This window comes from Schistocerca piceifrons, chromosome 1 (genome assembly GCF_021461385.2).
Source record: "Schistocerca piceifrons isolate TAMUIC-IGC-003096 chromosome 1, iqSchPice1.1, whole genome shotgun sequence".
Classification (NCBI taxonomy): domain Eukaryota; kingdom Metazoa; phylum Arthropoda; class Insecta; order Orthoptera; family Acrididae; genus Schistocerca; species Schistocerca piceifrons.
Genome location: NC_060138.1, coordinates 840,748,322 through 840,761,450, shown reverse-complemented (window position 1 = coordinate 840,761,450; position 13,129 = coordinate 840,748,322). Strand labels below are relative to the sequence as shown.

The window sequence follows — 13,129 nt, the reverse complement described above, 5'->3', positions numbered from 1 at the left end:
AACAGCTGCAAACCATCCTTGCAATCATTAATTTTGATGCACAAGCTCTTCTAGCATGTATCTCCACAACTACCTTCACACCAGTGCGGCCACAATCCTTACACTGCAAAGCTTTATTTATTAGTTAAGATAAAACAGTGTTCAACGACAACAACACAAACTTAATCAATAGTTGTCATCACTATATTATCAGTATTAATACTGTCAAGCCCATTGTCCAAATATGTCAGTTTAGCTTTGAAGCACTTTGAGTAGTTGAAGCTGAGTCAAGTGTTATATCACATTTTATTTCAGTATTAGCAGAGTTAATCCATTTGGTGAACCAGGGTGTATACATGGACAAGGAAAAAAAATTCCCGGACTTTTCCCGGCTGAAAATACACTTTCTCCCGGGTGAAAATACATTTTTTCCGTGTTAAGTGACAGTATACTTTTCCTTGGCACTGTAAAACATATCAATCCTTAGAATGTTTATGGTTTTCTACACAGAGGTAGAATTTGCTGGCACTTTAGAAAACGAAACCCAGATCTTTGATGTGCAGCAACAAGTACGCTGCATTTTTTCGTGTTACGGAGGTATAAATTCGAATTCCATCAAACATTGCATGTTACTTTCGGAAGCAATGAAATCTAAATTGCAACGCGCTTTTGTAAGCCAGTCATAGCTCATGTCACATGATCTCGCCAGCTGATGACAGCATAGGACATGTGATGTAGTCAACCAATAGCAAGATCACTCATAAGTAGTAGCACGAACACACAAAAAAGAGAAGTCAATGGTTTAAATTAATATACATAGTGTTGCTACAAGAAAAACAAAGCTTTCACAAATATATTGGTCTCTAAGATTAATAATCTGCAAGAGAAGCTAAGTTTCCACATATAATGCTGAACTTTTTGTGCGCGTTACACTTTAAGATACATCATGCAAATGTGCCAGTAAAATTTTTAATGAAAACGTAACTGTCTGATCTTCTGGGCTCGAAATTCTTCTAGATGGTCATCCTCAAAGAGTTGATTTTTAAATGAGAGTCAAATGCTCTGTGATTTAAGAAATTCATCGTACATTATCGCACATAGTTCGTCTTGCGTAAAAGGAAATTTACTTTGAAAGTAACACTTTTCAAACCACCATTCGCAATATTTTCCGATGACCTGTTAGAAATTGGGTCGTTTCAGCAGTTGCTAGAGAGCGCCAGATAACAGGGGTCACTGTGCCTGCGCAGCTACAATGACGCAGGAAGCCCGCATGTTGGTACATGTAAAACATTAAAAGATCTTGCATTATGTCATAAAAGAAACAAGACAAAGTATACTTCAAGACCATCGGAATTTCGTGAACCATACTAAAATGCATAATTTGGCTTAAAGTGCACAGTCTTATGTCCAGATTCGGATGTAAATTTTCTTGAGTACCAGTACTGTATTATCTCATGTTTGGTTCTTTATTATGGCATAATGCCACATGAGCTAGAAGATGGAAAACGTGCACTTGAAATGCAGCAAACAGATGAAACTTGCCCACAGTGTGAAATTAAACACTTCGTTTCAAATAAATTGACTGCCTCAGCGCAAAAGATTAATAAAAGCCAAATCTCTTTAGCAAGCGACAAAAATAACTTCATTGTTCTGCAAGGTGATTAATGCTTGACTGTCAGAAAGGTGGAAATAAAACCTGAAACTAACTACATATTTTATCCTTCCATAATAATGCGAACGTATTTTAATTCATTTGGTAGCTCCCGGCCACAGAAATCCGTTTTGTTTTCATTTAATGTGAGAGCAATAAACGAAGAGGAAACAGCAAAATCACTAAACGTAAACACAGGTCATGTGGACATTACCCACCTCCCCATTACAACTCAGACTGCTCTGTGCATCAGCCCCGGATCTACGATATTTCTGAACCAGAGCAATTTAGAAAGTGGCGCCCAGCCACACATTTGTAGCCAGAGGCGGGAGAAGGTACTACTCATACGCGACTCAACTGCGCTTGCGCAAGAGCTCACCCGAAACTGCTCAAATGAATTTAATGTGAACAGCTGTCACGTCACGGTCATCGGAGGCAATTTGTTGTTAGGAAGCACTGCATATTCTTCCTACAGCCCTTGACAGACTTTGGTTGGCAGACGCCTGTACGAGCACTGTGTTTTGTTGTTGCATAAGGCGCATTTCCTTTGCAACTTAAGTTTTTTTTTTTTTTTTTTCCTCTCTCTCTCTTGTTCACATTTTGTAACTGCAGTATTATTCTGCAAAAGCAGGTTACAGTAATATCCTTTGTTAGAGTATTGGTTCTTACCAGTCAAAATCACAATAATTTAACTGGTATCTAAAACATTGAAAATTCCCGGGTTCTTCCCGAACGAAAAAATTCCCGGATTTTTCCCGGATCATATACACCCTGTGAACCGATTTCCATAAAATTTAAGTTGTTTTAACACTGAAGTTCTTAATTCTTCCCACTGCTTTCCAAGTGGAATAAGAAAGAAACACACACACACACACACACACACACACACACACACACACGCTCAAATAAAAAAGAAGAAGAAGAAACTCATGCACACAATTACTTCGCTATACATCAAATATTCACACCAAAACAACAGTATGTAGTGACTAAACTGTCTGTATAAACAAAAGATGATCAATTGTAAAGCTTTCACAAGTTAGCCAACTTAACGGACTAAAAAGTCATAAAAATGAAACAAATGAGAGCAAAACTTTATTTTTAACAGAGCCGGCTTCGTGCCACGGGGATGTTGTGGTACGTGCATCCACTTTTAAATTCCTCTAATTTTGATACTTTCTGTGGTTCATTTTCCTGGAAGTAAACTTTCTCATTCAGAAAACTATAGAGGTGGTGGGAACACACTTCTCATTTGAAAACTAGTGTAATTTTCTACCAAATATAGTCAATAGTTTGTGACGGGTAAAAATATTGCATTATGTTTTGTTTTCAATCAAACTATCCCCTGCTGAGAAGAATAAACAGAACAGAAATGCCACAGAGCATAAAATGTGCATTGTGACATTGTCTTGAGCCAAACGGTACACTGTTATAAAAATATTTTCATGGGTGCAATTAAGCCGACAATGTGTCATTAACTTTGAGATTTGAACAATGCAAATATATTAAATCATTAATCTCTTGAACCTTTCCATAGTACTGACACTTTCAGAATAACATTTGTCAAATCTTTTATCTGTGTGACTATTGTCAGTAGCTCAAGTAAAATACTGGTTCCGTGAATGTAGCTACTGAAACACACTAACAAAACAAGTTAGAGAGCATAAAAGGGAACTATGAAACAATGCTGCCATGAAATCTACTAGTAACACAATATTTTTCAGTTGGCCAATAGTAGAGCACTTGCCCGCGAAAGGCAAAGGTCCCGAGTTCGAGTCTCAGTCCGGCACACAGTTTTAATCTGCCAAGGAGTTTCATATCAGCGCACACTCCGCTGCAGGGTGAAAATCTCATTCTTCTACATATAACAACATACGTATAACCAGGGGCCAGAAAAATCCGCACTTTGCAACAAATGAGAAATAGATGTGAATCCTGCCTAAAAATGTAAAAATGTGAAATTATTTAACACACGCTGTTTCGTAGCAAATTGTATCAAGATGGGCTATTCATTAGAGAGAGTTTGAAACAGCTTTATTTCTGTGTAGAATATTGAAAATGTAAGCAATTACTGAAAAAGCCCAATTTAGAAAGATAATGTTGACAAGAACCTACTTGCAAAAAAAGTGCATGGACGTAACCACGTATCAATGTGCCATGTCAATTGTGGACGGCTGAATGGTATAAGATACACATTGCATAAGGCAACATAGTACTCAGCCATGGCACCTAGCTATTTACCAGAAAGAAACATGTAGGTTTGTTTGCCAGCTAAAGATCAAAGGTAGTATAATGTGGACAGTTTTAACATGGCAACTTAGGCGGCGGATGTTTTGAACTTTAGTTACACTGAATATTGTTAAAGGCCGGACCTGAAGTATGTCGTTAACAACTTCAACAAGCAATTGCACAGTAGCCATACATGAATGCTTTGTGATGTGCATCGTCCATTGTTTTCTTTTCTTCTTTTGAAATAAGCTCCTTCCCCTGTGGTGGTCAAAATTTTAGTCTGTTTCCACTCATGGCCATCTGTGATTATGGCCTACAGCGCCTGTCTTCTGCACTATAGTGATTGGAAAACAAAATCTGAAACATTTTTCGATGATGCTGAAATCCTTCCCCTAATGTTCCAATCTAGTTGCCGTACGGTTGGTTCTATCTGTAGCATAGTTAATCATGTGTCTTAGGGCTATGAATGTCCACAAATAGTCAAAATTAGTAGTCTGCAGTTTTGTTAATCTTCAAATTGGGTGGGAAAAGTAAAATTACGCCCAGAAACACCTTATATCGAAGACTCAGTCGCTTAACTGGTGGGAAAATGCTTCTGTTTTTCAACAGAACAATCATTTTTGAAAGCTTAAATACAGCCAAACGAAGAACACAGATGTCATTATGGAAGAAAAAAGCCTTTAAGTTTTTGCAAAGACAAACTACTAATAATTTGTCCCCTCACTCGTGTACTGTGACAACCTTTTGGATTTGTGTGTCTAATCATTTACAAACAAAGAAAATATATGCAAACTTCAACAAAAATAGACACGAATTTTACAAAAAATAGATGCGAATTCTGCGAAAAATAGATGCTAAGTTTTCTGACCCCTACATATAACGAAGGCAGAAAATTCACGCAGTGTTTCAACCAATTCCTTTGACAGAACTTGCCGCCGACCGCCCCCTCTCCCCCCCCCCCCCCACCCCCCCTCCCCGTGTGTGTGTGTGTGTGTGTGTGTGTGTGTGTGTGTGTGTGTGTGTGTGTTTAGAAATTAGAATGCCCATCAGCAGACAGAAATAACGCCTCCCATGACTCGGTAGAAATAATTAATTATTAATGTCGAACGAAAGATATATTTTGCATTAACTGCAGTGATCATATAATGCTGATTGTCTAGTGTTAATGTCAAGCTTACTGTGATCAGCGCGGCATTAACATCTCTGTTACTACTATAAATTACGATGTGCGACCGATTTTGCACTCTCTATTGTTCTAGCGCTTTTCTGTCAGCCTCTCGAACTATCAGATTCTATCTTGTTAGACATTTTAGTTCTAGTGAGCTCTATTTCTTAATATTATAATTATTATTTTTGTCTTATGACGTATTATTCATCACAATTACTGCGATATTATTATTTCCCACAATGATTTGCTCTGCTGATGAGCATTCTAATTTCTAAACAGGAAATATTAAACTTTATTAACGACAACTAATTTTTGCCGTAAGCTGGCAAATTCCTTTGTGTTTTCTTTGCAGATGTCTGCCATGAAACTTGTAAATGTATGAAATAATTTTTCTAAATAATACCCTGAATTATTGTAATATAAAAAAAAGGGGGGGGGCAGTTTCACAAAATTATTTAAAAGTTAGATTTCCAGAGTCTCAAATATTCTATATTTCATCATTAGTTGACACCACTTCTGGACACTAATAAGAAAAAATACTTTTCTTTGCAAAGTTTTACCCTGCTCTTTAAAAGCTAGCCACCATACAAACCAAAAAACGATATATTTACTGCTGAACGACTTCTTGCAGAACTTCACTACAGGAACTACACAAAAGCTAAATCTCATGTTGCTAACTGAACTTATAAAAGTTAGTATTTACTGTCAATAGAAGTCATCTCATTTATAAAATATTCTCTCTATTTAACAAGATTTAACATTCTTTCAAGTAATATAAATAGAAAGTTATATTTCAGTGTGTGTTTGGAGGAGTGGGGGTGTGGAGGGGTGGAGCCACAGTCGAGCCACAATTGTAGGCTCTATTTCGGAACTACCTAAAAACAAGCATTTTCCAACTCCTTGCACAGGTTCAATAATCTTTACTTTCTTTCCTCTCTATCTGCTCACCTCATGGTACATTTGTGGTCTGACATATTCTGCAAACATGATGGATTTACAAAACATGGCTAGATAAGGACCGACATCCAAACTACACAAAAGGAAGAGATTTTACTACTTTTAAACCAGCCCATTGCTGTGACAAGGTGTTCCAGGTTATTTTTTTGTTTACGTTGAGTCATACTGTTCATGCTAACTGCCTGTATACTGGAACCATGCTTCAATGCTTATGTCTAATGTACCGGGTCGTTAGTTCCAATTTTGGCTAACAGGTGCAAACCTGGCACTGTACAGCACCTTGACGATATTTCCAATACTCATATTGAACAGATGGTGTGAGCGGCAGTTAATAATAAAATCAACACTATATCTTTTTCACTTGTCTGACTTTTTCTGTCCACTTCCTGTTCCTAATCCATGAGATACGTAAACATTTCTGTATATATTTCCTACATTCAGTGTCAGATTTGCACCTTGTGTCCAAAACTGGAACTAATTTTATCCAGTGTAAATCGATTTCACATTAACACATTAGACTATATACTAAGTTTTGTTGTCATATCATAATTACAGCCCACATTGGACCTTTGTGAGTATCTGCACTTTAATTATAACCGACCGGTATATTGCATAACATGTACAAGCTATAAGGGTATAATGTTAAAAGCACTAGGGCAGCGATACAAACCAAAGAAGGCTTGAATGGTGGTTCCAATTTCCGTGCAAGCACATCAAGCCAATTGATATGCCGGAAAAAGGGGTGCATTTTTATGGCTTCACCATCTCCTGGACCTGAACCCAGTCGCTGGTTCACTTGCCTCTGTTTAAAGACAACAACAAGTTACATAATGAATGTGAACAAGATAGACGAAGTAAATTACAGAGTTTCTAATTTTTTATGCAAAAGCTTAACCAGTAACTTTTATTCATTTGAGCATATGCATGTAATCATAATCAGCTAATTAATATCTATTACTGTGTGTGTGTGTGTGTGTGTGTGTGTGTGTGTGTGTGTGTGTGTGTGTGTGTGTGTGTGTGTTTGTTAAACACTTTACAGACAGAAAGGTAGGTGTCGAGGATGAGCTGCATTCTGGCCAACCATCAACAAGCACAACCCAGACAACATCAAACGAATGTTATGTATACTTGTGGATGATGCTAACAGAAGAGTTGAAGATAAGCAAAGATGATGTAAGCATTATTGTTCACGAATAGTCGAAAAAGCAGGAGATTTGTGCCCTGTTTGTATGAGAGATGAGCAGATGCAAATTCAGATGGAGAATCTGGAGATTTCATCCAAATACCTGACAGGAATCCGCAGCATTTGGAAACTGCCATTACAACAGGTGAGACCTGGTGCTACAGATATGATCTGGTGACCAAGCGACAGTCAATGACATGGCGTTTGCCATCTTCCCTGACTCCCAATGCTAAAGTGCGCGCAGTTTCAAGTAACACCAGCTTTAGCTCAAAGACAAATGTATGTGTTTTGTTCTAAAATCCTAGGTCCCAAGCCATATGTGGCACATCATTCAAACACCCACTGTTTGACATGGCACTAGAGCATAATTTAACAAATGCACTGATACGTCATTGCATTCATGTATAGGCATGCTCTTTATTTTGCAACAATGTTCTTATACACAACTTTCCAAACTGGAATTCACTAGAATTAGTACAATACCAGTATCCAGTAATTGTTTACATTTTTGATGTCTATATGCATAAAACAATGCTATTTTGAACCACTTGTGATTCGAGAGTTCATCTGAATACAATTCGCAACAAAATTCACATTTTCACATTTTAAGTCAGAAATGGCATCTATATTTGCATCTATCCCCCCCCCCCCCCCCCCAAATAGCAATTTTCCAGGTCCCTACTCACGGCCTTATAGTAGCAACAATGGAAAAATGTAAATCAATATGACCAAATGGTGACTCTAGCCTTCACCATCTCTAATACAATGCCAATTTGTTAAAAACAGTGCAAATTCCTCAAAAGACATTATTCACAATGGTGTGTGTGTGTGTGTGTGTGTGTGTGTGTGTGTGTGTGTGTGTGTGTGTGTGTGTGTGTGTGAGCGTGTGTGTGTGAGCGTGTGTGTGCATGCGCGCATTGTGGCTAGGCTTGGGCGGTCTGAGAGGAAGAGGCGGAGGGGGGACAGAGTTATGAGTAAGTGCCCATGGGATTTCAGAAGACGGTGCACTAGGGGGCAGGTGTGTCAAAACGTGCACTCCATATTGTTGCACGAAATTAGTTCACATCTGCAAATAAGCAACCCAATGAACAGTCAGAGGTAAGGTCCAGTATGGCACTAATGGTAATGAAATGCAACATGCCACATTCCTCCATTATTCCTGAATATATGCAGATGAGGAAATATTACTTGAAAAATTAAAGGAGACTGATCTTGTTAGCATACCAAATCTGTTCCATAAATGCCAAAATCTTTTCTGCAAAAGGAAAATGCTGGTATTATCTATAGATATAGTGCATGGTAACTGAATAGATATAAGTTTGTAAGTAGTCACTGGAACTGAATAAGCAATGTGCAGGCTTTATATGTAAAGTGTCACATGTGATTTCCTCTGCCACCTCTACCCTACCAAAAATCAATAGCCCAAGGAAAGAACTCAATGAATACACATCACTGTGCAACAAAACGCTCTTCAACACAATAGAACTATACAAACAACACCTACACCAAAACTTCTCATGGAAGAATCTCTCTCTCTCTCTCTCTCTCTCTCTCTGCCCCACTTCTCAAAAACACACACACACACACACACACACACACACACACACACACACACACACACACGCAAACCACTGACGCCAAATACAATTCAAACTCACATGCCTCACCCAGCCAAAACACGCTACTACGAAACATATGAATACCACACAGCCACAACAACATGTAGTGGCAGCGAAAACTCTGCCTATGTTCTGAGAAATTGAAAAAGTGTAGTACCAAGCACCACAGGTCATGAAGTAAGCCTATTTACCTCACCAACAACATAGGAGAATGCACCACAACTTCAAAACTGTAACTTACACACAAAAAGCGAGATACTGACTCTTTTCCATTCGTAAAAGTTTATCAAAGAGAAAAATAAAATACGTTTCAATTTTGCAAATGACAAGTTGTATACTGTGTAGCAGAATAGCAACCAAAATAAATGGACAATAGCATCATGTAAGGTACTTTAAATAATGCATACATCCACTTTTCACCAATTAAGCTATAAATGGAACTTTGACATATAGCTATAAACAATACAAATATTAATATGTAACATCAATTTTACAGTTAAAAATAAAAATTAAACCCACTAATAATAGCACAAAACTGCTGAAACATGTATGGGTGAAACGAAACAGGAAAAAAGGTGTCTTGCATAAGGCGGAATTTCTCATCCCATTTTCGTAACAAGAAGAACTGCACCACAAGATGATTACTCATTAATACAATTTACCAGCAACCAGAAGCACTCAGAATAACAAAAGCTGGCCAGTCACAGTGCAAGATAGCAAATGCCAATGTGTAACTTCACAATGTACAAAATACAACTGGTATTCAAAGATGATCAAGATAAGTCATCTACTGTTTGCCACAGTCCATAAGGATAAAAGGCACATACAACTAAACTGTCTAGCAAACACCAAAAGGATGTCTAACATTGTCACACATCTTTTGCAACTAACTTCACAAAGGTGACCTTTGTGCAAGTTGACTCACAAGTGTACCCTTCGCACGACACCTGTGTCAAAGACTTTGAGCAGGGGAACATCATGGCTGAAAAATTGCATTTAGTTCTGGCATCAGGCATCAGTTCTGGGTAGGTAGCAGCTTTGGTCGATTCATTCGTTATCACTGTCTCCCAAAACCGTTGTCTCATAGCACTATGGCAAGTTGTTTCAATACTGTCTCACTGGGCATACACAACCTCAAATGACTGTGGGCAGGCACAACTGTACATGCTGCCTGCCAGGTGGTACTAATGCCTGCCTCTTGGGATGCACAAGACTGTTAACCTCCCATGGCTGGGGTCTCTCAACCTAGGCAGTATAGTGTAGGCTATGGTCTGGCTGCCCGACTGCCCATGCTTACACTGTTTCCCCACCTCTGCATGCCAATGCCCACAGGCAGCATGGCATACACTGACATTCAAGCTGGAACAGTCTGCACTATAGTACAGGAGTAAGATCCTCTAACCTTTTGTTCCAATGAATGTGGTGGCATTGGTAATTTTGTCAGTTTTAGAGGCAACAAAATTTAGCCTTAACAGCTTCAGGTGGTGGACAACAGTCACCTTCATAACAACAACAGATAAGGAAAATTAACTGTTAAAATAAACATTGCAGCTAAGACAACACCTCTTTTGGTTGTTCTGGAGTAAGGGAATGCCTTTACAGAAATGCGGTATAATTTTTTTCAGGGCAGCAATCTCAGTGCATCTGATGTATAGGCGGAACTGGTCTTGGTTTTCTTTTTTGAAGCTGATTCACTTTCCTTTCTCATATTATGTGTAGACCGTAATCACAGAGCACCAATACAAGTATATGAATGTGTATCTGGAACAAGATCGCAGTGTGCATTAAAGTGAACTAGAAATGTGCCTTTCCTTAATCTCTGGTCTCCGAGATTATTCCCAAACTGTTGCAACAAGTACAGTTAACACTTTTGGAAGTTTCTGGCTTCTGGTCCTAGAGCAAAGAACAGGAAAGGATGCCAGTGAGGGGCAGGAAATGTGGTAAATAAAATGACAAGTCTTACACAAAAACTGTATTTAAGTACGCAATTTTTATCTAAAGTGTTAAATTGAATTATCTTCATTATGGGTCCTCTGTTGTCCCTTAAACTTTAAGGACTGTAGCACTGCATTTCATTATCAGTACTGTTGCAGGGTTATGGAAGCGATCCAATGTTTAAGAGTCTGAATACTGTTATAATGAAAAAATCTATTTTTCACGTTATTGTATTGAAGTCTCAAACTTTTCCACTCATTTATACACATTATACACATTGGTAATAGTAATTTAAACATTAACATTACACATAGTAATAAAAAACTAATATTTCTTTCTTTCCATGTTAAATTGATATACGATATGTATCTCTTACTTCTGTCAAGTTTAAAATTTTCTACAATATTTTATGTTTCATTCAGTATCAGAAACATGCTCTTCATTGAAAACTTCATTACATATTGAAACTACACGACAGACTTTTTCTTACGTACTTCAAACAAAACTTTGTTATTTCTAGCGCACTCTGTACATTCTCCCTTCTTGTTTCTTTCATCATCCACATTCCTGTTTGCAAGCCTTGCTCTTTTTGCTGAAAATCCTTGGTTTCCATTTTCTTGTGTTATCATCTTGGCCACCTCCTTTTCAATGGATTTGGATAAGGATAGCTCCTATTTGTCATAGGGACAATGGCCATGTGATCGTTCTCATTATTTCCGGTAAGTATTATTTGAGCATTTATTCCAGAAATATCCAGGATACGGAAAAATATTGCACAGAGCCAGCATTCTGTTTTTCTTGGTGTGGAGTAGATGGTGTACATTTTATCCAATGTATCTACTCCTGTTTTTTTTGTGGAATTTTACACAGTGATAATTTCAGGCTTCTTTTCCTTTCCTGTGCTGTCATCTATTTCATTACTGAAATGCATATATGAAAGAAGTATCACATCTCGTTCTTTTTTTGGTACACTTTAAAGAACTATCAAATCCTTTTGAAATCCAAATAAGCTGCATCTCACATACCTGGTAGATGAATAACAGTATTCAGAGGTCATGTCATTATACTTCTTGGTGGAGGGCTCTTCATCCCATTTCATTGATTTGTCTTTTCCAAAGCAGAAATCTCTATTTTTCAAAACTTATTTCAGTTTCATCACCATCCGTCTCTCCATCAGTTTCAAGTACTAATCCTTCATACTCATCAGGTGATAAATCTGATTTATCATATGTTCCTCCTCCTCGTTGTTCTTCTTCAAGTAATCTCTATTTCTCTTTTATTTTCTTCATACGTACACATGCTGTACATTGAGTTGTTCCCATACATTATCAGAAAGCAAACCAACTCAAAGACTTACTTCACTTGGAAAGCTAATTAACAACTGGGTTCACTTAATATAGCATACAAAGTGATAACACTGAAATAGCTGTGAAATTTTAAAAAAACTGACGCTCCATATTATGAGGGCGGTTCAATAAAGAATGATCATCATTTTTTTTAGCAACATACCTTTACTCATCCTCATAATTTTGATAGTCCTCCTCAAAGTACTCTCCCATGAATGTGATGCACTTGTCCCAGTATTTCTGCCAGTCTTCAATTACATGCTGGAAACCATTTTTTGAGATGTCCTTATAAATCGCCTCTGCAACCTTCACTACTGCTTCTGATGATTGATAATGCCTCCCACGAAGGCGTTTCTTCATGTTAGGGAATAGGAAAAAAATGTCACATGGACTAAGTCTGGACTATAGGGAGGGTGAGGGATGCACTTCACATTGATTTTTGCAAGATATCCAGCAACAACATAGGCAATATGCAGCCGCACATTATCGTGGTGCAGCATCCAGCCTGCTTCATGGGAATGTGGTCTTATGCGCTTCGTATGAACTTGCTAGGTTTTCAGGGCATCCCTGTAGTATTGTCCAGTTACTGATGTATGTGCAGGTACAACATGCTGATAAACCATTCCACGAATATCAAAGAACGAGATGACCATAACTTTCCCAGCAGAAGCAACCACTTTTGCTTTTTTGGGGGTTGGTGATGAAGGAGATTTCCACACTTGGCTTTGTTGTTTACTCTCAGGATCAAAATGATGTGGCCAAGTTTCATTAGCAGTGATTACATTTGAAAGAAACTCCGGATCTTCCTCTAACAAACTTTTACAGACTTGCATGCGAATGAACTTTTGTTTGGGAATCAACAGTCTTGGAACCCATCGCGCATGGAAACGTGTCGTGTAATTTTTCTGCCACCAATGTGTGGGTGGCACTCAATGAAATGTTCAGTATTTCGGAAAGTGATCTTAAGGTAATTCGTCAATCCTCTCTCACAATGACAGCAGCAGTGTTGATGTTTTCTTCCGTATGAGGAGTAACTGGAGCACCTGGTCCACTTTCCTTTGA

At 38.1% G+C, this 13,129-nt stretch overlaps 1 protein-coding gene across 1 annotated transcript in view; it reads right to left on the bottom strand.

Annotated features, from left to right (window-relative positions):
• Positions 1 to 13,129, bottom strand: part of LOC124790817 (ribosomal protein S6 kinase beta-1) — a 170,592-nt gene that overhangs the window by 48,315 nt on the left and 109,148 nt on the right. Inside the window, exon 9 of the mRNA XM_047257812.1 lies at positions 6,655 to 6,786. Coding sequence (XP_047113768.1) covers positions 6,655 to 6,786 — 132 coding nt within the window. The remainder of the gene's footprint in view (positions 1 to 6,654; positions 6,787 to 13,129) is intronic.